Raw genomic sequence first — 27,647 nt, 5'->3', positions numbered from 1 at the left:
TGAGTACTCGAATGAAAAGTTCCACTGCCGAGTGAATGGAAGGCCTACCACTGATTTTTTTTTTTTTTTTTTTTTTGGTTCTTTTTTTTCGGAGCTGGGGACCGAACCCAGGGCCTTGCGCTTCCTAGGTAAGCGCTCTACCACTGGGCTAAATCCCCAGCCCCCCTACCACTGATTTTTAAAGTCACTCTTGAATTCGAAACCTTGTTAATTTGTACTTTTGACTCCATCTGTATTAAGACTATTTTATAAAACAAAAAGACTATTGTCTCAGGATTAATCTGCCATTTTCTATAATTCAGGGATGTTTAAAAATCTAAGTGTTACCTAAGGCAATTACCTAGAAGACCCCTGATATCTTTAGGGAGAAGCCAAAGGGAGAATAATTGACTTTGCTAATTTTACCCTTGGTAATAATAAAACGGTTCTGAATTTCATCCAACGGCAGCAACCTTCAGCTAACAGAGTGCCCCTGGAGGGGCACAGAGAAAAATGTACCATATAGATTGTATGCAAACCCAGTAGCAGAAGAAAATAGAAAACTGGTATAATAAATAAGCCACAAAATATTAGAGCTGCTGCAAACATGCCAACTTTAATCATCGAGTTAAATATATACCCTTAAAAAAAGCAGGCTGTCACCGTGAAACAGTGACATATTACAAACAGAAGCCCTACTCCACGCTCTGCCTGCCCCCTCATCACTACAGTGTTTATTTATTTTGCCTTTGTTGGCAATTTTTTTCTTATAAAAGGAAATTAAATAGAGTCTGATATACCAAGATAATAATCATGTTTGTGGTAAATCTAGTTTAGTAAAATAGGCCCTCTGCTATGAAATAGTCCTGTTCCTTTAAATACTACTCTGAGGAAAACAGAAGCAAGCACTGACCTGAAGGGGCCGGCTCTGCATGCAGGGAGGTGCAGCCAGAGAGCACTGGACCTCACACGCTTACTTTCCCCACTGCCTCTGCTGTCACCACACTGTCACGCAGTTCGGATGGCATCTGTTATGCTCAAACGAGGGCTGAGGAACGCCCACATCTGGAGACCAGTCATGGCTTCTGGACTCCCTGGCTTCTGGTCTCAAGGAAAATGAGTTGGGGGTAGATGCACCTTTGGAATGGAGCCTGTAGAACTGTGAGGACCCTCTGAAGGGCATGGTGAGGACGACCCAGGGTTGGTATGAAGAACTGTGAGGACCCTCTGAAGGGCATGGTGAGGCCGACCCAGGGTTGGTATGTAGAACTGTGAGGACCCTCGGAAGGGCACGGTGAGGACAACCCAGGGTTGGTATGTAGAACTGAGGACCCCTGAAGGGCACGGTGAGGACGACCCAGGGTTGGTATGAAGAACTGTGAGGACCCTCTGAAGGGCACGGTGAGGACGACCCAGGGTTGGTATGAAGAACTGTGAGGACCCTCTGAAGGGCATGGTGAGGCCGACCCAGGGTTGGTATGTAGAACTGTGAGGACCCTCTGAAGGGCACGGTGAGGACGACCCAGGGTTGGTATGAAGAACTGTGAGGACCCTCTGAAGGGCACGGTGAGGACGACCCAGGGTTGGTATGAAGAACTGTGAGGACCCCTGAAGGGCATGGTGAGGATGACCCAGGGTTGCTATGAACACGAGGGATGCAGAACCACCAAGTTCAGAAAGAGATGGAGTTGTCTGAGAAGGGATTTTCGGCTGCCAGGGCTCGATATGGAGCAAGTGTAACGAGCAATGTGTGCAGAGGCGGTGGAGGTCGGGGCTCCCACAGGGAGGGTCCAGGCCATTCTCCTTTCTCAGGCACTGCTGCCAAACACGCCCAGGCTGCCTTTTATTCTTTCCTGGTCCTGTCTTTGTAAATCAAGTAGAGCTGCTGAAATCCGGTGTCTAATGGAGCAGATGGTGGAGGTCTTAGGTTCTGGAACATGTATGCTGATGCCTTTGAATGCTAAACACCACGAGCAGATTTCACAGGCTGTGAATCGGATTTGATTCTGATGGTAATAAAACCTCCATCTTTACTGAATTTGGACCACAGTGAAAGAGAGAATGTGTGACTGACACAAGCTGGTTAGGGGAAGAGAATGCTTTAAATATTATCCCCACAAGAGGAAGCAGCTTAAACATTGTGAGCCTCCCTACGGCATGACTGTGCTTTCACATAAAGCCACTGCCACACTTCCCGAAGACAGCACAGAGCAGCCGGGATAGCATCAGTAGTGTTTGCTTGACCGTCATGTAGGAAACCCTGGGGTCACCCAGGAGCGAAGAACAGTGCCGGGAAACTCACCTGGCCATGAAAGGGAGACAGGGGAAACCTGTCTGAAAGCTAGGAGCCTTGGCGGCTTTTCCAAGGTAAGACTGTCAGGCCTGGGGTTAATCCCCAAACACAGAAAGGGGTGCGTGTAAGTAGCACACCTACAACACTTCCTCCCCTCAGGTATTTGGGTCTAATCCATAGAGGTCACTGTTTATGCCTACAGGTTACCATGTGCACCCCAACAAACCCACAAATCTCTGCCAAACTTTCACCTTCGGAGGCTTTCCCTTCTCCAAGTAAGGTCCGTACTTCTCATAGACCAAGAAGGTCTGGCAGAAAGGCAAGACAGACCGTAGGGCCAGGGACTCCCAGGGACAATCAAAGATTTGCTCTTGCCTTAACATGAGGATCCTAGTGGTTAAATTAGGGAGACCCAACCAAGTGCATGATGCAGAGAGAGGAGAGAGGAGTCTGAGAGCGAGAGCGAGAGAGCGAGCGAGCAAGCAAGCCAGCAAGCAAGCAAGAAGGTTAGCTTACCTGGAAGGAGGTCTGAGCCTCTTAATCTGTTTCATGAATGTAAGTCCTGTTCCCCACACAGGCAGAAGAGACATTCAGCATGATCGTACTATTTTCTCTTTTAAAAGCCGTGGACATATCTTGAAAGAGGCTCGACCCAGGAATTAGGAGATGTGGTGGGTGTGGCCTTGTTGGAGGAAGTGTGTCACTGTGGGGGTGGGCTCTTAAGCGCCTTTCAGGGTGGAAGAGACTGTTCTCCTAGCTGCCTGCAGAAGACAGTCAGTCTCCTGCTATGGTCTTGGGTCATGATACAGAACGCTCAGTTCTTCAGCACCATATCTGCCTGATGCTGCCATGTTCCTGCCATGATGATAATGGACTGAACCTCTGAACCCGTAAGGCAGCCCTAATTAAATGTTGGCCTTTAGAAGAGTTGCTTTGGCCGTGGTGTCTGTTCACAGCAATGGAACCCTAACTAATATAGCTCATGAACGAGGCTCTACCCTAAAGTGCAAAACTGTGATAGACGTGTAGAGCGGGATGCTACTGTCCCAGCATCTACAGTCTTTTAGACTCCTGTCTGGACACCCACCAGATAGGACACATTCTTAGCCTCCTTCCATGAGAGGGTGAACAAGCCATTAAATTCCGGCCAATGAGATGTACACAGAAGGATCTTACAAGCCTCAGAAAAATGTCATAAAGTACAGACACTGCATTATCTACGTCCATACTCTAAACAGTTAAAATAGCTAATGTGAGGCAGGCTCTGGCTGGCCTGGAATCTGCTCTGTAGACTACCATGCTCTTCAGGTCCTAGAGATCTGTTTGCTCTGCCTCTCAGGTGCTGAGATTAAAGGTGTCTGCCATCCGCCCGGCTCACAATGACTCTTCATGCACAGTCACGGAGTCTAGTTTGTTTCTCAGTCATGTCTAGTTCTGTATTACTGACACTCTTGTTTTGTCTGTACCCCCTCCCTCCCTATCTCTTCCCCTCCTCCCTCCCTCCCTCTCTCCCTCCTCCTCCTCTCTTCCTCCTCCTACCGCCTCTCTTTCTTCCTACCACACCCATCTCTTCACCAGCAGCGACCACAGATGCCAGAAAAGGGCACTGGCACTGGACTGCCTGGAGCTGAAGTTACAGACTGTTTTTAGCCGCCACATGGAGGCTGGGTATTGAACCTGGGTCCTTTGGAAGGGCAGCCAGTGCTCTTAACCACTGAGCCATCGCTCTGGGCCTCTAGCTCCCTAAGCAGTACATTTTTAAGGCTGGGCATTGGTGAGATGTGATTGTGATCTCATCATTTCAGAAGATCATCACGAGTTCAAGCCCATGAGCACACCGAGCCCTTCAGCGAACCGGGAGATAGGCCAGCGGCCAGCAAACTCCCACAGTGCTCTTCCTCCGCACACTTAGGAGTCTGAGCCCAGAGAGTCACTACAGATTTGAGGACGCACAGTGAAACTTTGTCTCAAACAAACAAAACTATAACCGAGACTATCTATACTCACAAAGCAGTGACATAATTAACATTCTGATGTATTTTTCTTGTTGTTCATTCATTCCTTTATATTTGGGGATTCTTTTTGTAACACAGGTAAGGACTTGCTTAATATGTATAAGTTGTTTTGTAATCTTATTTTTGCAAGCACTTATTATGATGTGGATACTTTTCTCTGCTATTTAACACTTTTCACAAAATTTTAATGCCTACATAACATACATTTAGATACATTGCTTAATCTCTTCCTTATTTGACATTTGATCTAACTTTTTACTCTTACAAATAAGTCTACATACCTACACATCAATTTTTCCCATTCCAAAATATATTACTCAGATAAATATTTTAGAACAGTTCAAAGGCCTTGGGCGGTTTCAGTTGCTCCTCCCCCCACCACCTCCCCTGCCTCTCTTTTTCCTTCCTACCATCCTTGTACCACTCTACCCCTGAGCTACATCCTCAGCCTGCTCTTATTTCAGATTTATATTTGAATTTTTACTCTTGGCTCACTCAAGAGACCTGAACTTGTGATAATCCTCCTGTCTCATCCGTGTGTGTGTGTGTGTGTGTGTGTGTGTGTGTGTGTTTGTTTGTTTGTTTGTTTGAAGACAGGTCTGGCTCTGAGGCCCAGGCTGGCCTTGAACTCAGGATCAGCCTCGGAATGCATGCCGCCACACCTGTTCTTCAAAAGCATTTCCTAGCATCACCTCTTCCCTCATGCTGACACTGCCAAGATCACCATCATCAGTTTCAGTGAGCATCCCATGGAGGAGCTGAGCAGAGGACACATGGGGGCCACGAGGGCACAAGGGAGCCCTCAGTTTTACCTTGGTGTTCTGTAGAAGAGCTAGTCCATTACAGGCGTTTGCTAGGAGGAAGTCTCCACTCAGGACAGCTATCTTGTTTCCAAACTTCATGTCTTTCAGTGGTCCATCAGAAGACTGTAATTCGCTTAGGTTTACTATCCCACGATGCACCAGGAGAGCAGTATGTATAAGTTCTGTGATCTCTGCCAAATTTCTTTGACTAAAACATAAAGAAAAGGTTTGTGTGAATGTCAAGTATATATCACCTTATGACCAGTACCAGGACTCGGTTCTCAAAAATTAAACCATGCATACGTGACTTTGGAAGAGAAGGGGCCCACTTTCTAATAAAGCGTTTAGAGTCTCTTTGTTGACTGACCAGTCTCTGTAATCCTCCTTATTCCACCCTACGAGTCACTGTCTCGGAGAGATGGTGGCCACGAGTGCCACCTTCCCAGTTTCGTTGAGATACCTTGCTCTCCGTGCACAGTTCTTCCTCACTTAACAGTAAGATTTCTGCTCTACAGAGCAAGTGCCAGGACAGCCAGGCATTGAAACTGTCTCAAACAAAGAAACAGAAAACAAAAAAAACAAAACAAAACAAAACAAAACAAAAAAAAGTGGGCCAACTCAACAGGCAAAGCCTGAGTTTGATTCCCAGAATCCATGTGAAGGTAAAAGGAGAGAACATTCCCTAAAAGGTGTCTGCTGACTCCACACACACGGTGGCTTGCTTGTAATGGTAGTAGTAGTGGTAGTGGTAGTGGTAGTAGTAGTAGTAGTAGTAGTAGTAGTAGTAGCAGCAGCAGCAGCAGTAGTAGGTGCGAGCTGGGTGGGGTATAAGTATATACCTAGAATTCTAGGGTTTGGCAGCTGTAGGCAGAAGAGCAGCAGTTCAAGATCATTCTCAGTGACACAGTGAGCTTGAGATTAGTGGGGGTCACAGAGACTGTCCTTAAACCAATCTGAACACTGCGGATGGCTGTGGTGAGGCCTCTCACTCCCACACACGAGTGCTTTGGGTTTTGGGGATAACTCCAGAGCTCCACTCTCATCCAAAGTCCACAGCTTTGCTTGTAAAGAGCCACAGACTCGAGGTTTGCTTGTGAAGAGCCACAGACGCGGCTCTTACAACGTGAAGTCGTCAAAGTCCCCAAGAGCTTTAGGGAACTTGTATGAGTCTGGGCTAAGCAGCTTCTGAACACCCAGTCTTGTGTACAACAGCAGACAAACCTCAGGGCATTGCTCGACCTTCCTCAGAGGAGCTTCCTGCAGTAGATGGGAGCTAACACAGTGCCACCACGGGACCATGATGGGCAGAGCCATGGGGTGTCGCCACCACCGCCTTCCCCTCAAGGCTCAGAGGTAGGTCCACAGGAAGGAGGATGAGAAAAGCCAGCCGTAGGAAACAGTGCCCTCCAGAGACAAGAGGATGCTACACACGGGCTCAGGGACTGGGACAGCGCACAACACAGTGCACAGGTTCTAGCACGCAGGGTCCCAGGGCCGAGAAGGGGAAGTAGACATGGATGTGAGCCCAGCCATGTGACTATTTTGAGTTGATCCCTGATGAGAAGGGAAAATTATGATTTTCCTGTTATTGTTATTAGGCGACAGTGCAAGCCACATCATGGATGTCAAGGTAGGACAACTTCCGGGAAAGAGGCTCTCTCCTTTCACCTTCACAGGGGCTAACTCAGCAATCGACCAGCGGAGTGTGGCTGGTTGTATCAGCCGTACTCCAGGGCAGACCCCACACAGAGTAGCTGACCAATAAAGCAGACTCCAGGGGGCTGGTTTTAGTATTTTTTTGTCCTACCAACTTAACTTTTTTAGTTTGTTTTAATTTTCATATTTTGTTGTTTTTGTTTTTGTTTTTGTTTTTTTTTTTTTTTTTAAGAGAGAAAGGAAAGTTGTGTGTGGAAGAATATGGTCAAAATATAGTGTAAAAAATTCTAAATAAAATTAAAAAGCAACAGCATACTACATTGCTCTAAGCACGAACCAATTCTCACAGAAGAGGGCGGCAGCTCAGAGGGCAGAGCAAGTGTTACAGAGAACGGCCAGTCAGGAAGCTGCTTGTAGGCACTAGGACTGGGCCCTAACCCAGCATTTCTTGCTTGTAGAGTAGGCAGTTCTGACAGCAGGAGCCCAGCTGGACCTCAGAATCGCTAAGGACCAGTGAGATTGCTCTCCTAAGAGATGGCGTGTATTACTATACAATATCCAGGCTCCCCCATAGCTCCTGGTCTCCAGCAACCCTTCTTTACCTGCCCAGCTATCTTGCTGCCCTCTGGAGCTAAGTTATAAAACCATCTTCTAAAAGAAGTGACTAAGAAAGGGATTAAACATTTTATGATGGGGCTGGAAACACAGTTCGGTGGTCAGAGTGTTTCCTGTTCTTCCAGAGGGCCAGCTGCAGCTCACAAACGAGGAGGATCTGACACCCTCTTCCCGACTCTGGGCGCAGCCCTATATACACGGCATAAACTCGCATAGACAAACACATTAAGTGAAAATAAATCTTAAAAAATGTGCTGCTATCTTGCAAATACTTTCTATTTTTATAAAGCCATTTCCTAAAAAGAGAAAGAAAAAAAAGGAACCAAAACAAAAGTCGGGTGGGGTAAGATCTGTGAGGAGCTACGGGGAGGCTTGGGGAGTGGACATGACTGAAAATACATTGTATGCACATATGAAATAATCAAAGTTCATAAATTCAGGCTTGTTGGCACCTGTCTTTAGTCCTAGCATTTGGGAGGCAGAGACAGACAGATCGCTGTGAGCTCAAGGCCAGCCTGGCTTACATAGCAAGTATTTATGTAGCCAGGGAGACAGAGAGACCCTGTCTCAAAAAACACCAAAAGAATTAATAGAAGAATTTTTACAGTTTATGTATGCCACATTTGACAGACACTGCACAATGAAATTATAAAAAAGTTCGGCAGTCATAAGGCTTACACATTTAGGTTAAGTCTCTCACGCAGTTTAACTTACCAAGAAGGTAACAGCTCAACCTGCGAAGGGCGAGGTGTTTAGAATTATCCCAAGTGTGCCAATGGGCAGCTACGGCTTTGATAAAGACGTCCATAGTAATAGACAGCACCCACTGAATGAATAAGAACCTTTAAACGCTCCCTCATCACAATGGCAGTGATAACTAAGTGAAAATCACCGCGTAGTGTAGCCATCACTTAGTGAGCACTCTTGCTGTGCGGCGTATTTGCCTGCTTCTTACAGCAGGCGCAGGGAGCAGGAGGTTGAGAAAGGACAGAAGTGTAACCCATAGCTGGTTATACGTCATGGTGACCAATGACAATGTAAACGGAGGAGGGGAAGCCACAACCATTAAAGTATGCAGCCGTGGGACATGCCCACCTTGCTCACCCAGCCTTCAACATTCCTGCCAAGCACCATGAAGGAAGAGCTTTCATAAGAGGCATTGGAGAAGAGCAAGATTGTCTCAAAAAATTGAGCCCCCCCCCCGCCCCTGCTCCCTCTGGACAGGTTTTCACTATGTAACCTTGGCTGTCCTGGAAATATACACATCAGCCCTTCTCTGCCTCCTGAGTGCTGGCTCTAGGCAGCCGTTTTGTGAATGCAGACACCTGCGGTGTCCAGAACACAGCCTCAGACCCCATGGAGCTGCAGTTAGAGATGCTTGTGAGATCCCCACATGGATGAATGCTAGGAACCAACCCTGGGTCCCTGGGAAGAGCAGTAAAGGCTCTTGATGAGACATGCTCAGCTGTCTTTCCAGCCCCAAGCTTGCCTATTTTTGTTCAAAGCAAGTGGGAAAGTTAATCAAGTTTTCCCCAATCCTTTTGTTAGAACCAAATCAATAGATTTATCCTAATCAACAACAGCTTGAAAATAATTTCCTGTAGCCGACCTCACAAGATAGCCCAGAGATGAGCTCTTTGCATGCCCAAGTAAGTCATCGCTGACAGGAAGTGAGGAGACCAGAGACCAGGTTTCTTCCAGTTCTCAGCTTCCCAGAGTCAGGTTCTGGTTATGTGGCTGTTTCTCAGTACTTAGACCAGCAGGCAACTGTTGAAGAGAAAGCTACTGCTCTTACTGGTCCCCGCTTGCTTTCTGTAGGACTAGGAATGGAGCGTCGGTCATCTGTGAACCTGCTCTGTAATTACCATCTAGGGCTGTGCTCTTGACCTCTCAGATTTTACCAGATGAGCAGCTCTGGATCACACTGTGCAAATGCGCAATGTAGTGGCCACCCGGAAGCAGTACCAGGGTGAAGCAGTCTAAGGGAATTTGCTTCTTAGTATCATATTCCTTTTTAGGTACCCAAAGCAATTCAGCTAAGCTCTGAGTATATTAGATGTAAAACTTACCTTAAATAAAAGTCACCATGCCATTCTATATGTACACACACACAACACACACGCGCGCGCGCACACACACACACCTCTTAGTTACCCCTCCTTCCTGCTTAGCCTTGACTAGAAAGGGGTAATAAGTAAATAAGCTGGGCATGGTGGTGGTCATGAGGATCACGGTGACTCTGACTTGCAGGACAGTCCTGGCTATTATGAGCTCTAGACCAGCCTGGGTGCAGAGTAAAATCCAAGCAAGCCAATGGTATGATATGAGAGCAGACTCAACCCTTCCCAGGACTCCCAACCCCCAAACAACAATGACAACAAAACCCAAACCAATCCACTTACAGAAGGTGATCAGAGCAAGGAAGTGATTCTGACACTGAAGGGAACTGGTGAGTGACTTTACGGAAGTGCATGCGCACCAGCATACAAGATACTTCCAAGGCTCAATAGTCAGTGAGTACATCTGGGGGACAACTGTGAGAGTGTGTTGGGTCTAGAGAGCTTGCGACCACGGCTTTCCCACACCAGTGCAGCACCTCTCCATTTGAGAAGTGCGAATAGCAGACGTTGTTAGTTATCTGCTTCCCTGACCTCCTTACTGTACCGAAGCTTCTTTGTCTGAAATAGCCATGTGCGCCTTTGAAAAGACTCTCGTCAGCTGGCAAGGTGGCCTTTGATCACAGCACTTGGAAGGTGAAGGCAGGAAGATCCTCCTCCTCTCATCCTCTAACGCCTTAGCCTTGGCCATCTAGGATGGATGGCATCTCAAAACCAACAAAACCCGAAAGATCCCTTCAGCAGCTGGTGCAGCTCTGTGATCACAGCACAAATCTAGGCAGAGATGTGTGCAGGTGTCCAAGTGGGGTTTCTGAAAAACTCTACTAACTCTCAGAATGAGGAAACAGATTGATCTAGATGTTGTGTCCCTTTAACACGTGGGGCTGAACCATCTAGACTATAACCCAAGTTCTTAGAGACTCAGTGGAGACTTGGGGATTGTGGTACTTTGAATGTAATTGGTCCACTTGGGCCCCATAGAAAGTGTTACTATTAGGAGGCGTGGCCTTGTTGGAATAGGTGTGGCCTTACTAGAGAAGGTCTCTATGTCGCTGGCTCGCTTCTGAGGTTTCAGAAGCTCAAGGCAGGCCCAGTGTTGCTCCCTGCCAATCCAGCACCATGCCATGCTTCCCATGTGATGATAATGGACTGAACCTCTGAACTGTAAGCCAGCCCAATGAAATGTTGTCCTTGGTCATGGTGTCTGCTCACAGCATAAAACGGTAACTAAGATAGGGATCTAATGCAGCTCCCAATCTGAGGGAGGCAGAAGAAGAAGAAAGGAAAGCTTGGGCTCTCTCTCGGAGTTACCGCTAGATTCCTCGTTTTTATCCTCTTTGTTTCTAGGTAGCCCCTCTCTCCACCCCTGCCCTGTGCTGGGTGAGCCCAGGACCTGCAGGTCCCAGACAAATGCTTCACCATGAGCTCCACTCTCAGCAACCTGACTTGTCTGTGAGATAAATCAATACCACACTTTTTTTTTTCTTTTTTTCGGAGCTGGGGACCGAACCCAGGGCCTTCCACTTGCTAGGCAAGCGCTCTGCCACTGAGCTAAATCCCCAACCCCACAATACCACACTCTTAAAGCCACTGTCAGAGTTAGCCTAACCCATTCCTAAGAGACATGGTCAAAAAAAAAAAAAAAGTGCCAAAAATGGCCAACAGTTATGCTCGTCTTCCTACGCTCTTGTTTCTTACAACTAACACTGTCCTCTTGGAGACGGCTCCGCGTTATTGTTGGCAGGGAAACGCCTCGCTCATTTCACATAGCCAGAGACATGACAAACACATCTGCCACCTTAGGGCGAGGAACTGGTCCGTTTTTGTTTAAAGCACCTCTTTTGATCTAGTGTGTGCGCATGTGCACTCGGGCCATGGGATGTCAAAGTGCAACGTTTGGGGAGTTGGTTCTGCCCTTCTGTCTTCCTCCGTCTGCCTGTCTTTAGGCACGGTCCCCTGTGGAGTTCCTGAGTCTTTGCTTGCTCCCCCTGGCTGGCCTTGAACTTCTGACAGTGCTCCTGCCATCTCACTGGGATTGCAGAGGAATGCCACCACGATGGCTTTTTTCCTGGATTCCAGGGATTGAACTTCAGTCCCTGCGCTTGCACCGTCTGAATATTTAGAACTCAGCGTTAGCCAGGTGTGGTGGTGCCACCCTGAAGCCAGCTGAAGCAGGAGGGTCTCTGCCACGGCTACATAGGGAGACTCTGTCTCAATGATGGTGACGATAATAATGGGCTCTATGCCAGTTTTAAGTGAAGTTTTTCCCACTTTCCTAGAATTAACTCCTTCTGTACGTAAAGGTCTTTGAAGACATCGCAATCACTCCCCATACCCTTGCATTTCTACATTTTAATTATCTATCGACTTTCATACACAGCCTATGAAGTTTTTGTTAAACGACCAACTTGTTACTTAGCAACAGCTTTGGAAAGGCTGCAGGACTGCTGTCAATTGATTTCAAAGGGGAAGCGGGGATATACACTAAAGTCAGGCTTATGGAGACCCTGTGGTAAGTCCTCAGGGGTCAATTAACCTCCAATTATCACCTCCCAAGTACAACGGTGACGCCACCATAGGCACACAGCTGCCGCTGAACAGTTGAATTAAAGGTTGTTCTTTACAGAAACTCGAAGTCTCTATATGCTTTAGACTTAAGCCCGCATTAAAATAGGACAGCCAGTACTTCACCATATGGAGAGATTAGAAGACAATAAGCTCTCTTTTGTAATTCCCTGTTTTCTTCTGTATTCTCCTATCTCTTCTTCCATTCCTTTGTTTCCAGAGTCTTCAAAGATATGGAATGGTACAGTCAGCATTTGTGTCGTCCTCTACCTAAATGCTTACGTGCTCTCGTGTTTAGTATTTAAGAAATAAGACACTTTTACTTGAGGAACTTTCAGACACACAAGTGGAAAACACTGCACCAGGGCCTCCTAAGCAGCTTTCAAAATGGTTAGCCGCACGCACTCAAGCCTCAGTCACAGCACACGCTCGCTCTCCTTCCACAGGACTTTGAAGTAAATGCCACCCTAGGTCATTTCCTCTGAAAAGACCACGAAAGTCCTATTTAAAAATGGCTCGTGGTAGGGGCTGGGGATTTAGCTCAGTGGTAGAGCGCTTACCTAGGAAGCGCAAGGCCCTGGGTTCGGTCCCCAGCTCCGGAAAAAAAAAGAACCAAAAAAAAAAAAATGGCTCATGGTGATTATGGGTGCACGTATACAATGAGTTACTTTCAGCCAGTCATTACTATATGCTGAGCACCATGTGTAAAATACTTTTTGTAGGAGTGGCTCGGCTGATTAGCAAATAAACTGTTCTTTCAAACAACAGCTCGTCAAGGTGAGCGGCAGCTCCAGTCCAGAAGGGGGCTCGACTGACAGGCTGAGTTGCTGCTGCTCGCCTGCAGCTGGACTGGAGCCCAGGGCACCGGGTTCAAAGCCTGGGCTCTTTGCGTATCAATAGCAAACTCATCAAAACCCAAAACACAACGGGTACAAGATTTGGGGTCTCTCTGAAAGTAAAATGGCAGGCCAGAGTCATTTACTTAGAGTCATTTTACTTGAAACCTAAAACATTTTTGTTTTAATTTGAAAAGGGTTTTTATAATGACTTCATGAAATTCTTGGGCAAATGGATGGAACTAGAAAATATCATCCTGAGTGAGGCAACCCAGTCACTAAAGAACACACATGGTATGCACTCAGTGATAAGTGGATATTAGCCCAAAAGCTCAGAATACCCAAGATACAATGTACAGACCACATGATGCTCAAGAAGAAGGACAACCAAAGTGCAAATGCTTTACTCCTTAGAAGGGGGAACAAAAATACTCATGGGAGGAAACATGGAGACAAAGTTTGGAGCAGAGACTGAAGGAAAGGGCATTCAGAGACTGCCCCACCTGGGGCTCCAGCTCATATACGTACAGCCACCAAACCCAGACAAAATTTCAGATGTCAAGAAGTGCATGCTTATAGGAGCCTGATAGAGCTGTTTCCTGAGAGGCTCTGCCAGAGCATGACAAATACAGAGGCGAATGCTCGCAGCCAACCAGTAAACTGAGAACAGGGTCCCCATTGGAGGAGTTAGAAAAAGGACTGAAGGAGTTGAAGGGGTTTGCAATCCCATAGGAAGAACAACAATATTAACCAACCAAACTCCCCAGAGCTCCCAGGGACTAAACCACCTTCCCAAGAGTGCACAGGGATGGACCTATGGCTCCAGCCACATGTGTAGCAGAGGATGGCCTTGTTGGGCATCAATGGGAGGAGAAGCCCTTGGTCTTGCCAAGGCTCATTCCCCAGTGTAGGAGAAGGTCAGGGCAGGGAGGTGGGAAGGAGTGGGTGGGTGGGTGAGGGAGCACCCTCATAGAATCAAGGAGGGGTAAATGGAAGTGGGGTACTGGGAAAAGGGATAACATTTAAAATGTAAATATTTAAAATACTCGATTAAAAAAAAACCTAGCCAACCAACCAACCAACAAAAAGGATTCTACATGTAACAGAAGTAAGAAAAAATGCTCAGAACGAGTGCGGAAAGGAATCTTTCATTTTTATTTATTTATTTGTGTGTGTGTGTGTGTGTGTGTGTGTGTGTGTGTGTGTGTGTGTGTGTAGTATCCATTTGTGGGTTTCCATGTAAGAGAAAGAGATTAATATAAAAAGTACTGTGATATTGAGCAAAAAGAATCAGAAAGGGAGAAAAATTAATTTTCAAATAATAATACAATTCAAAAACTAAAAGTTTAGGACTAAAGAGATTCAGTGGTTAAGAGTGTTTGTTGTTCTTACAGAGGACCTGGATTTAGCTTTGAAGCCCCATGGGATAGCGGGTTTCTGGAGGGGAAACCTGGAAAGTGGATAACATTTAAAATGTAAATAAAAAAATATACAAAAAAGGAAAAAAGTTAAAAAATACCACTAAAAAAAAAGAAAACTTTTTTTATAATCCCTTAGGAAGAATAAATTAAAAATTAAAAAGAAGAGTTCAGAAAAAATAAAATTAGATTTAGATTTTAAAACTTGTTATGAAGTTACATCTGCAGCTCTGTGTGTGTGTGTGTCTCAGTGTGTGTATGAGTGTGTGTGAGTGTATATGACTGTGTGTATGAGTATGAGTGTATGTTAGTGTGTATGAGTGTATATGAGTGTGTGTGTGTGAGTGTATATGAGTGTGTGTGTGTGTGTGTTCTCCAGTTCAATGACCTGAACCTGGGACCTTGGTAGTGCTAGGCAATCACTGGGCTGTACTTTAAAATGTACAATATAATAGCACAACTGACAAATGTACACTACTTGGTGGAATGAAGAAAAAGCCAAATATATTTGAAAAAATGTTCTTGACCAAGATAACATTTCAAATCCTTACAGAAAAGATAGATTTTTTAATCTATCTATCTATCTATCTATCTATCTATCTATCTATCTATCTATCTATCTATCTATCTATCTACCTACCTACCTATCTACCTACCTACCTACATTTTTAACAAATGATGTTGGGACTACTGGCCGCCAGTTGAAGGATAAACTACTTCATAACCTGAATAAATACATATTAAGATAAATTCATCATCTAGATGTGAAATATAACACACTAACTTAGGACAAATGTTTTTAGAAAGAAGTTTCTATGTACTGGAAGATATCCGTGAGTGACCTTCTCCTAAGTGGCATCTAAAGCCGTGTCCTCCATTTTCATCGATCACATCTAGTGTCTTAGTAACTTTATGAGGTCTGCCTGGGGAGAGAAGCACACGCCTGCTGATGGAAAGGGGGAAAATAGAGGAACATAGTGAAAGACACCAGCAGGCTGTAGAGAGGGCTCGGCCATACTGCTCTCACAAAAACCCAGTTCCATTGACCCACAACTCCAGCTCTGAGGGACCTGACGCTCTCTCTGGCCTAGACCACAGACACTTGTGCTCAAATGCACGAATCAACACACATGTACACCTTTTGTGTACATGCCTTTGCTCCCTGTGCTCAAGAAGCAGAGGCATTCCAGCTAGCTCGGCATACACACCAAGACCCTGACTCAGAAGCAAACAAACAAACAAACCCTAATCAGTGCAGTCATGAAGGACGCACACAATTCCAAACCACATGACAGGCACTTGGAAAACATTCTTGGAAAAAGTCTTGTGACAGAATGTTGGGAAGCCATAAAGAAGACAGCAGATAAGTGTTGGTAGTTAAAAATATACAAGAAATTAATAGCAAAATGTATGCTGAGACTAATAAACACAGACTTGAGGTAAAATATCTCAAAACCATATAACAAAAAATATTTATGTTTTAAATATTTGTAGAATTTGTCCAAACTGGACACACTAATAAGGAAAAGATAGCCACTGTAATAACAAAATGAGAACGGCCATGATGAGTAATTTCAAAACCACAAATTACTACTGTATGTATGAGCATTTAGATTATCTCAATCTTAGGCCACGACCAAACTACGAATGTGTGTGTGCATGTGTGTGTGTGCTCTTGTGTGTGTGTGTCTGTGTGCATGTGTGTGCCTGTGTGTGCGTGTGTGTGTGTGTGTGTGTGTGTGTGTGTGTGTGTCGTCTTGACTGTGCTTCAGCAGGAACTCAGACACCATGTTTCTAGGGAAACTCTTCCACACTTGTGACTGCCTTCAAGCATCCAAGTGTATAACAAGGAGTGGGAGACACCGGTGAGTGAGATCATCCAATCATACCCTCTGCGTAATAACGGGCCCTGTCCCTACTCACTCAAACTGTGTGCTCTATTTACCTCACAGCGTGTGAGCTAAGCCATCGTGCCATTACTGTTCTCCCTTTCCCATTGCTGGCACAGCTAAACACCCTTTCATCTGATTTCAGAGAGGTCCAGCTAAGCTCCTACTCAGGATGCCATTCAACTCTGCTGGAACATTTCCAGTGACGTGGCACTGGTGACATTATGATGACATAAATTGTTTTTTCTTGTTTGTTTTTGGTTTGTAGCTAAGGATGGCTTTGAACTTCTCACCCTTCAGTCTTTACCTTCCAAGTACTAGGATCAGGTTGTGAGGTGTGCACCAACAGGCCTGGGCCACGTGCAGCTGAGGTCAGATACAAGAGCTTAGACTCACAAGGTGAGTGCACTTCTATCTAAGTATTGTCAGATCACTGTGCACACGTGTTTGCTGTGTCCTCTCCTTCTCTGTGCATGTGTGTATCTGTGTGTGTCTGTCTGGCCACATGGTCCCATGTCACTCTGACTGACCTTGAACTCAGAGAAAATGTATTCTCTGAAATTGTCTTAAGCCAGGTGCGGTGTGGTGGCTCACACCTCCAATCATAGCATTTGGGGACGCTGAGGCAGAAGGATTGCTATGAATTTGAGTTACTGGGCTACATAGTGAGTCCCAGGCCAGCCTGAGCTACTCTGTGTCAAACAGGAAACCTCTAATTTCAGCACTCTTTATACTGGGGGGAAGGATCATGTTTGAGGCTAGCTTGGCTTATGCAGTGAAAACACCAAGGGCTAGAGATGCAGTTTGGTGTGAAGAATAGCGAAGTAGGCATGAGCAGTGGGTGGGTGGGGCAGCATTCTTGACTTTTTTTTTTTTTTTTTTGTTCTTTTTTTCCGGAGCTGGGGACTGAAGCCAGGGCCTTGCGCTTGCTAGGCAAGCACTCTACCACTGAGCTAAATCCTCAACCCCTTCATTTTTGACTTTCAAAAGTTGTTTCCACCTCTCTGGTAACTTATGAAACCTATGATAGAAATGTAGCCTTAAAGTAACAAAAACAGACAACAGGTAATGTTAGGTGAGCTGATGGGAAAATGCAGTAAGTGGCACCCCAAGGGGAAGGACACATTCAACACTGCAGTGGAATCCGGAATGTGTGACAAGCACCAAGCCCTACAGATACCACCCCATGAACTCGGCAGGCACCATAAGAGATTGGCGAAAATAGATATTAGAACAGGGTAATTATAACAGTCTTATAATAAATTTATCAGATGTATGCAGCATGGAATTATGGGGTAACCAGCCACTCTGACTGGTGTAGAGGCCTGTTCCTCAAAGGAGTGAACTCATGTTCGCTACTGTAAAGCCTGTCAGTGGACACATCGGAGTCTGTTAGAATTATTTATGTTTATATCCACGGACCGGTGCTGCTCTCAGCCTTCCTCGGAAAAGCCTGCAGTGAGTGGCAGTTAATCCTGACTCCTAACCCAGGGAAGTGCTGTGAGTGGCTGTTGCATGCTCAGTCCTAATGGGACATCTGTCATACTGCCCCCACCTGCAAGACTCAGGAGACAAGGAAGAGGGCGGAAAAGACGAGTGGATGGGAGCGCCACACCTAGGAACTCACTGCAGGTGCGGTTTCCTGCAGGAGACCCATAAAAGGCTGGGTCGTCAATATTCCATCACGGACGGGGGCGGGGCCCGAGAGGCTTCCTCCACCCCTTCCTGAGAGGCCCGCGGCAGCTAATGGCTGCTGGGGAAGAGTGTCATGTTCTTTAGCGGTGTAGTCATCGAGAAGATAACTTATCCCTGCTCCAAGTAATAACTCCCTACCCACGCTCATGCAGGCGGCCTCCATGAAACCCAGTGGAGCTCAACAAATAAATAAAAAACCAAGAACAAGAAGATGATCTAAAAGAAGAAAGAGAGTTTGTCTGGAAGCAGGTTTCAGTGGGAGGAAGGAGGTGGACTAAAAGGAGAGAGACAAGGTGTGAGCCGAACACCCAGTTATCTCTATAACCCGAGATGGCGGGTTACGACTGCGGTCACGACTCTCATGGTTGGGATTGTTAAATTACATAATGGATACTTGAATACACACACTGTGATACCAACACCACCTCAGTGTGAAACACTGGACGTGCAAGACTGATAACCGGGGCAGGAGGAAGTACAATGTATTTCACCGCTACCCTCAGAATGCAGCTGTCTCACCAACCCTATTGTGGATGCTTTTTAACCCTTTCTTTTTGAGGGAATTGAGCCCAAATCCCCATGTATATGTAATGAATACTCTAAGTATAATATTTTTAATGTATGTCTTAGGAATTCTCTTCTTCTGTCTGCTTTCCCTTGTCCAGAGGTGGAGGGGAAAGAAATAGAGCATAAACCAGCAAAAATATCCCATGTGCCATGTGTTCATGTCTGAACATTTCATTTAATATTTTGGACTATGGCTGGCATCAGTAATAAATATGTCATATTGCCCCCACCTGCAAGACTCAGGAGACAAGGAAGAGGGGGGTTAGGTCTAGGGTTAGGGTTATGGTTAGGAGTCTCCATATAGGAGACTGCTGAATTGCTGTGTGACTGAACACAGATGATGATGAAAGGTATTTGTCAGCTGTGACACTCAAGTGACTGAATGGTAAGACAAGGGAGACAAGCATGAAAATGACGTCAGCATCATCAGATTCTCCTCAGCTTACAGACCTCCCACAGACGCCTATCTGGCACTCAAGGTAAAAGGCCAAACTCCCTACGGTGGCCTCCGAGGCCAAGTACCATCTGCCACAGCTTCTCTGTCCTTTATTTCTTAGTTCATTTCGTCCACTCACGTAGGCATGAGCATGCGCACACATCTACAGGCAGGTGCACACAGACACAGCCGTGTGTGCTTTCTTCCCCGCAAGCCAAGCTTCCTATTGGTTCTAAAATGCTCCAAGCTGTGGTTGCTTCGAGGCCTTTTCCTTTTGCTCTATCTGCTCTATCTGTTTTTGTGAGACTTAGTGGTTTGCCCCCTCCAGGCCAAAGTGGCCTTCTCTGCAAGGCCTTCACAACCACTCCATGGATGACGGCAACCCCACTGTCCGCACATTATCACCTCACCCTATATGTTAAGCACTAGTATCTTGCACTTCCGTTTGGCACATGGGATACTTTGCTCTTTTATGTTCTGTTTCCCCATCACCTCTGGACAAAGGAAAGCAGACAGAAGAAAAGGATTCCTAAGATATATTAAAAATATCATACTTAGAGTACTCATTACATATACATGGGGATTTGGGCTCAATTCCCTCCAAAAGAAAGGGTTAAAAGCATCCATAAGAGGGTTGGTGAGACAGCACTTCTGTAAAGACATCATGTTTGAAAACCCAAGTTCCTAGGATCAATATGGTGGAAGGAGAAAACAGACTCCTGAAAGTTGTCCTCTGACCACTGCATGAGTGCTGTGGCACAGGACACACCACCACCACCACCACCACCACCACCACCACCATCATTACCACCGCCACCACCACCACCACCACCTCCACCACCTCCACCATCATTACCACCACCATCACCACCGCCACCACCACCACCACCACCTCCACCATCATTACCACCACCATCACCACCACCACCACCACCACCACCACCACCACCATCACCATTATTACCAACACATTCACCAGCACCACCAGCACCAGCACCACCAACACCACCAGCAGTAGCAGCACCAGCAGCAGCACCACCACCACCAACACCACCAACAGCAGGAGCCTACCAAAATCAAGAAGCCAGCTATGCTAAAAAGAGAATGCACAGGCTTTCCTAAATGCATGCCAGGTAAAAAGTGATCTCATTTGGAAGAGAAGAGTTCTCACAGACTAGCCCAGGTTAGTCTTTCAATCCTCTGTCCTAGTCTCTTATATTTATTTATTGAAGTAGGGTCTGTCTACACAGCCTTGGCTGTACTGGAAATCATTATATAGACAGATCAGGCTGCCCTTGAATTTAAGACATCTGGCTGCCTCTGCCTCCCAAGTGCTGGGATTAAAGACCTGTGTCACGTGACCCCGCTTGCCTCTGAACACTTTTAATCAGGTGTCAAACATATCTGTTTTGTAAGTAAACTGGACTCAAAAGTTTAAGAGTTTATTTTACGTTAAACTGTAATAGTTGAAGATACACAGGATTTTGTCATGTATGCATGTTGATGACATAATTTAGATGGTGATTTGAGGCTCGCCATGACTACAACATTCAAAACTAACCATATCTTGTTTCTAAATTTAAAAAGAATTGATTTTAAAATCAATGTGCTAAACCTCGAACTCTAACCATCTAAAGCACAATGTCAGCCAGGAGTAGTGGTGCGTGCTTGTAATTCTAGCTCTCCGGAGGCTGGGGCAGGCTACACGGTGAGTTTAGTGTCAGCCTGGGGAACGCCGGTCTTCAACAAAGAAAAAAGGTATCGGTTGGGAACAAGCTCCACAAGTGCAATTTGATTGGCTGTGGCTTTTCCGTAATGGTCTCCAGCTGCTGCAATGAGACGTTTCCTTGTTGAGGACGAGGATTACACTTATCAAAATATTTAAAAGAAGGAGAGGAGGAAGAAGAGGAAGAGGAGGAGAAGAAAGTCCCAGGCTGTCATCGGTGGTAAGGTGGCCTCTCCAGGTAGTGATCAGCTCTCAGGTTGAGGGCAGAGAATGCCCGGAGTTTCTTCCAGACGTGCCCATACATGCAAGCCATCAAGTGGACAGAGAGACACCTGGGTCCATGCTAGAATCCCAGCACGACATGAACACACATTGTCTACGGTGAGGGAGCAGACAGTGGAGACCTCCAAACACACTTTTCTTCCATTTACGTCGGGGGTTGTTTGCCTGTTTCTTTTTGTTATTGTTTTTGAGACAGGGCTTCTCTGTAACAGCCATGGCTGTCCTTGAACTTGAAGTGGTGGGTGCTGGGATTGAAGACACCCACCACTATGCCCAGCCATTTAAAGACATTATATGCTATCACTCACAGTTGGCTGAAAGATAAGTTGTTGGTTTTTCAAGACAGCGTTTCTCTGTGTAGCCTTGGCTGGGCTGGAACTCAGAGCTCCACCTGTCTCTGCCTCCCACGTGCCAGGATTAAGGCATGTGTCGCCCCTGCTCAGCTTCAAAGATAATTTTTTAAAAATCACAACCTAACACAAAAACCAGTGCTTTCTCTTTTCCCATGTTGATTATTTCCCAAAACAACAAGAAGCAAACACCTCGGTGTGGCTGTGCTCTGTAATTAATTTCTGCTGCAGCCGCCAGCCCATCTACAAAGAGGTGAATTGTCTTAGGTGGCCACGCTTGAAAGAACGGAGCCATGATGGCGCTCAGCAAGGAGGCAACATATTTATCATTCACAATCGTCGCCCTCCCCCAGGAAATGTGTATGGCATTTTTGAGGCACAAAGAGCAGAGCCCTGCTTAGTGGTCCCTGGGCACACCTGCGAGCCTACCTTCATACAATACCAACAAGCCAGACAATTCACCATCCTCAAGAACATATTCTTCAAACCTATTATCTGGGTAAGTCAAACACAAACACGACACTATCAACACATAATTATCCGACAGGCCAACCAGATGCTCATTATGGGAAGAGGAAGCTAACTCATAGCATCTGGGTTCTGGAAATAGTTAAGCCAGGCTCTCTTCTGCCAGAGAAACAGAGCCAACCTAGCTAGGAGAGTCCTCCCTCCCCTTGTGTTGGAGTCCTTTTGGGTTTGGAGACCACAAAAAGGGTTAAAAATCCTTGAGACTACCAAAACAGATTAGCAGGACATCTGGGTGCTTCGGCTGTCACCGGAGGGGCAGCCCTCGGAGGGAATGCGGGTCCCCACTCAGGTTATCAGATGGACAGCTGATCAACATGAAACAGACTTGCTCTGGGCAGGCTGCGCTGAGCTTCCTGACAGGAATCCCAATGAGAGCCCTCTGCACTCTGCCGTTGAGCGCTGCCATTTTTCACTGCTGCAGCTCCCTGGACATATGGGAATCCCTAGTGAGGAGTACATAAAGCCGCTCGAACTCAAGTGACGGCTCATTTCCCCTGGCTGAAGGCAGACATTAATATCCCGAGGAGAGCACACCCGCCTCTCTGACCCTCACCTACCCAAGCAAAACCACTGTCCTATTTCTTCATGTAATAAGCTTTTAATGAAGAAAACCAAAATCTCGTCCCTCACTGCAATGCAGTTCTACATGAAAAGGTTATACAAATACATCAGATCTCCTGTCAAAGTTTCCCACAGTCACTGTCCCCGGCCCCACAGGAGTGCGCGGCCTGTCACTCCCCCTCCCGTAGAGCTCGATCTTTCTGCTGAGGCCCTGGAGTTCTCTGCTCTGATAATTACGATTTTCTTCCGGCATGGCAGGTAGAGGATTAAAGAAGTGATTACGAAGAGCTCGCTGCTACCCCCATTTTCACTACAAATCCCCCTTGTCCAGGGCTCATCATTTAGACATGAATCTGCTTCAGGCACAATCAAGACCGGGAGGAATGACAGTTCAGTGGCATAACCCACCAGGAAAGGACCCAAGTTACACCGGAATATGAGAAAGCCACAAGCACAGGATGAATCGGACGGAGCTGGTCTCACACACGCTAGTCTCAAAGGGTTAATGGGGAATCTGCGAAAGCAAAGGAAGACAGGCAGACTTTTACCTGTGACTATGGAGACTGACCACAATAAGGGGGATTTGAACGGTAATGGGCCCAGTGGCCAGCGCCAGGGCTCAGTGAGTTCTGAATGGCCTCAGGAGAGGTGGGGGTTTAGTTTTTCCCTCATGAGGGCAAGCGGGGGTTAGGAAGGCTGCAGGTGAAATGGTCTGCAGTGAGCAACACAGCAGGGAGGAGCTGATGTGCAGAGACCTCTGTGAGAGAAGAGAACCTCGCAGGTTCCTTTAGAGCACAAACTCTGTCTTGGCCGGGAGAGGTGAAGGTAAAATGGGATAAGGGCTGAAGACCTGTGAAGAATGTCAGGACACAGGCTGTTCAGTTCTGTGCTTTAAGTCACGTTATTTACTGTTTTCCAATCTGTCTAGATATCCAGAAACACAGCAGTACATCCTACGTGTCCCAGGGTGTCTAAACCAGCCACGCAGTAGACGCAACAGGCAAGAGGTCAGTATTCAGCTGAACACACGCCCACAGCCCTCACTGCCACAGACATTTAGGATGCACTTGCCTGGATTTTTGGTGTGTATGTTTGTGAGTGTGGTGTAAGTGTGTGTGTGTGTGTGTGTGTGTGTGTGAATAGGTTTTCGTGCTGTCCCGAGTTGGATCTATTATTGTCTACACTACTCCTCTGAGACAGGGTCTTTCACTTAACCCGGAGCTAGAATGGCAGTCAGGAAAACCCAGAGAGCCTCTAGTCCAGTGGCTCTCAACGTGTGTGTGTTCTGCAGAAACCAGAAGGGAGAGTCATATGCTGTTCACATGGAAACAGTTGTGGCCACTCCGTGTGTGCATGAACCAAACTCTTGCCCTGGGCAGGAGCAGCCAGCCTGTAAGTGCTTAGCCATCACTCCAGCAGAGCTCACTGTGTACGAGAGGCTCACCGTGCACTCTTGCTCGTCTGACCCCACTGCCAGAGCTCTGGACGGAGAACTGTGCTACTGCACCTGCTGTCTATGGTGCCGAGACTGAACCCAGGCCTCCGTGATGCTGAGCAAGTGCTCTACCTTCCTAGCAGAGGGGCTGTTAGTAGTTCTGGTCACGCAGTGGACTTCTTTGGCAGGTCAATGAAACCGGAAGAACTACCCAAAATAATGGTTTTAAACACATAGATATGACACTAAAAAACATCCTCAGAAATCTCTGGGAACGAGATGGAAGCTAGTTTGGGAACTTGCGTGGAAAGGAGGGAGTGTTGGGATAAGCGTTCCCACAGAGACAAGTGCTTTATTCAGCATGCATATCTTCAAAACCCAATAAAGGGGGATTATTAAGATTTCATAGATTTAATGTAAACATACAGAAGTCAAGCTATTTGTCTTGTTACCCAAGAGCCACCAGGAGACACAGCTGATGTGTGAACCCATGTTCTACCAACTTGGTAGCTAAGTGTTGATAGGATTGTGTGTGTGTGTGTGTGTGTGTGTGTGTGTGTGTGTGTGTGTGTGTGTGTGAAAGAGAAAGCCAGTGAAAGTTTTAAGAGATAAAAACCGACAAGAGCTACGGAATGACTGTCTATGATTCTGCGCAGTAGACTGATATCTGGAACCACTGTCTTTCCCACTACAGGCCAATGCAGAATCAAACGCCTGGTGGTGTCACAGCCGCAGCCTCACCTCTCAGGTAACTAAGGCAGAGTGGGCACCGGGAGCTTGAGGTCAGCTTGTTCTAGATATGAGTTTGGGGCCATCCAGGGCAACACGGCAAAACTGTGTCTCAAAAAACAAAATGAAACAACAGCGGAGGGAGAGGGAGATAAGGAGAGAGAAGGTGGGAAGGAGGGAAAGGGAAGGAGGGAGAGGGAGGTAAGGAGGTAAGGAGGGAGAGGGAAGCAGGGAGAAGGAGGGAAGGAGAGGGAAGGAGAGAGAAGGAGGGAAGGGGATAGTAGAAGGGAGAGGGAGGGAAGGAGGAGGGGGCAGGAAGGGGCAGGATAGAGCTGGTACACTCAAGGGCAGCTGTGTGTATCTATTCTGAGTGGAGGCTGTTTAACCAGCCTTGAACCTGAACGATGGTGTGGACGTAACACAGGAATATGACGCAGATGTCTATTTTGTCACCATGACATTTTACAACCACTTGTCACTACAGTCTAGTTTGGCCTGATGTAACACATGGAAACAGCCTGACAGGTGCTATTGTTTGGAGTGAGTGCTGACCACAGTCCATGGGGATGGCAGAGCTAAGTGGGAAATAACCACAGTAGCTTTTAGGCATGGATCATATCAAATAAGTTAGAAAAAACAGGATCCTTAGTGGAGTTGTAAAATAACTGACATTCCAAGAAAAACTCTTCTCCTTACAGTGCTTGACAGCTGCTGTTCGCAAAGCACCACCGAGAGCCCAGGGACAACTGTAGTGCCGAGATCTGGGAAGGAGACCAACAGAACACCAGGCCAGCCGCCCAGGCACAGTCTCCACACAGAACACCAGGCCAGACGCCCAGGCACAGTCTCCACACAGAACACCAGGCCAGACACCCAGGCACAGTCTCCACACAGAACACCAGGCCAGCCACCCAGGCACAGTCTCCACACAGAACACCAGGCCAGACACCGAGGCACAGTCTCCACACAGAACACCAGGCCAGACACCGAGGTACAGTCTCCATCACATTCAAAGTGAAGAAGGACAGTAGTTCAACACCCAGGACACAGGGGACAGTTGTCATCTAACACCCAGACAGACATCTCATTCTCTTTATCTGCCAGGTTTTCAGAACACTAAAAAGTAGGAAAAAGGCAAACAAACAAAAACTAGTTTATGTCCTGATTTTAGAGACTAAACGCAGACACAGACATGCACACACACCGAGAACACTTGTGAGCAGCAACATGGATTGGTCACTGGAAAGTCATTTACTCATCAGTATTCCAACAGTTTTAATTCCACTTCCCACCAAGAAGAAAAATGTCAGGGAATATTTAGAGGCACTATTACCAGTACAGTATCAGTCCAGGAAAGGACATAACCAGAATAGTAAATATAAAAATACAACGGCATTTATGAATACCTTCTAAAATATTCAGATCCTATAGAATATTCTTGCTATCTATCATATATGAAATTTCAGACAACGGAACTGGTCAGAAAAACTGTGACTATATTCAGAGATACCTGCTTTCCTTAAAAAATGAAAAATAATTGCTTTAATGAGGTATAACATATATTATAAAAAATTCACATCTAAAGCTTATTCTTCAGTGAGTTTTAAGCAATCGGTTTGGGTTATAACTCAGTGGAGAGCACTTGCTTAGCACGTATGAACCCTGGATTTGATCCCCAGCCCCTGCAAAGGCGGCGGTGGTTAAAAGCATCTGCACACATGGGCAAATGCGGCTGCGCTCTAAGGTCAGAGCGTCTCCACGCCTCGAACCTCAACCCTCGTTTAGGCTGTTCTACTTGACTGTAATTTTGTTTGTAAGTATTTGGAGTTGTTACTGAAATGAATTATAAAAACAATAAAGTAAAATAGAAATGTCAAAATTGTTACTGAAAAATATTATGGCAAACAGGAAAACACATTAAACCCCTCCCCGCCCCCCATTTCTCTCTTTCTCCCAAAGCCAAACATAAATAAAAGACCTATCTGGTGCTTAAGCGTAAACTTAAAAATGTAAAGCTACGTGTAAGTTATTTTTAAAACTGGATGCAGGGATTGTGTTTCTGTACTGTGTCTGTGTCCAACTTTCAAATGAATCACTTAGTAAACATTCCGTTTGCTTATTTGCCAAGAATAACATTGTTTCTCAGGAATCACAATGCGCTGCCAATCCCTACGTGCGGGCTCTTCTTAACTGCATTCTTTGCACAGCGCTTCTATCAGTCACTTCCTATTGCTATGACGAAACACCACAACGAGGTGACTGACAGACGGAAGGGTTTGTTTGGGGCCTGCAGTTCCAGAGGGCGGGCTCCATAATGACTGGGGCAGCGGGCAGCAGGTATGGTGACGGTGCCGGTGCCGAGCTGAAGGCTTGTATCGGGAACCACAGACAGGAAGCAGAGAGGGTGGCGTAGGGATGACAGGAAGCAATGAAACCCGAAGCCTGTCCTCTAGTGACACACTCCCTCCAGAGGGCCTCCTCATCCTCCCAAAGTCTCACTCCGCCTGAGAACGAGCGTGCAAGTGCGGAGCCTGTGGGAAACACCGCTCAAAGCACTGTGATGACTGACTGACTGGCTGGCTGGTCAGTTGGTTGATGAATTGATTGGTTGATGAATTGATTGGTTGATGAATTGATTGGTTGACCTACTATTGATGCCCGATTGATTGGCTGACCTACTGATTGATGACTGATTGATTGATTGACCTACTGATTGATGCCTGATTGGCTCATTTTTCAGGTCTGGAGATGGAACCCACTAGAGCTAACTCTCCAGGCCTGCAGTTTTGTTTGGATCCAACGTTGAGGTTAAGCAGCAAATATGAGTTTTAATCACAATTTCATGCTAAAAAGGTTCTCTTCGTTCATTAATTAAAACTTGTGTGCGTACACACACACCAGCATATAAACATATGGCATGGCATATGTGTGGGGTCAGTGGACGACTGTGGGGAACCAGGAACCGAACCAGGTTACTGAGGAAGTACGTGAGCGAGGCTGCAGTACCACAGCTGGCACACAGTGGCTTCCACAGGGAAAGGCGGAGCTCTTGCTGCATGTTCATAACATGTCAAAGACAGTTGTGGTCTGGAAGACATATGTGATGGTCAAGAGACAGCGTCTAGACAGCAGAGGAGTTTGAGGGGACATCA

The 27,647-nt window shown here is 46.4% G+C and overlaps 1 protein-coding gene and 1 long non-coding RNA gene across 3 annotated transcripts in view; one reads left to right on the top strand and one right to left on the bottom strand.

Annotated features, from left to right (window-relative positions):
- Window positions 1-27,647, bottom strand: part of Pdss2 (decaprenyl diphosphate synthase subunit 2) — a 225,613-nt gene that overhangs the window by 96,106 nt on the left and 101,860 nt on the right. For both annotated transcript variants that reach the window (XM_087597915.1, NM_001014249.1), the window contains 1 exon segment: window positions 5,100-5,298. In XM_087597915.1, coding sequence (XP_087454041.1) covers window positions 5,100-5,298 — 199 coding nt within the window.
- On the top strand, window positions 9,817-26,506 carry LOC147998743 (uncharacterized). Its single transcript, XR_015645945.1, has 5 exons — window positions 9,817-9,874; window positions 16,455-16,585; window positions 23,260-23,338; window positions 24,461-24,514; window positions 25,194-26,506. It is a non-coding gene; the product is annotated as an uncharacterized LOC147998743 (long non-coding RNA).

This window comes from Rattus norvegicus, chromosome 20 (genome assembly GCF_021556685.1).
Source record: "Rattus norvegicus strain SHRSP/BbbUtx chromosome 20, alternate assembly SHRSP_T2T, whole genome shotgun sequence".
NCBI classification, from domain to species: domain Eukaryota; kingdom Metazoa; phylum Chordata; class Mammalia; order Rodentia; family Muridae; genus Rattus; species Rattus norvegicus.
Note: the sequence above shows the minus strand (reverse complement) of the source record. Positions and strands in the feature narration are given on the sequence as shown.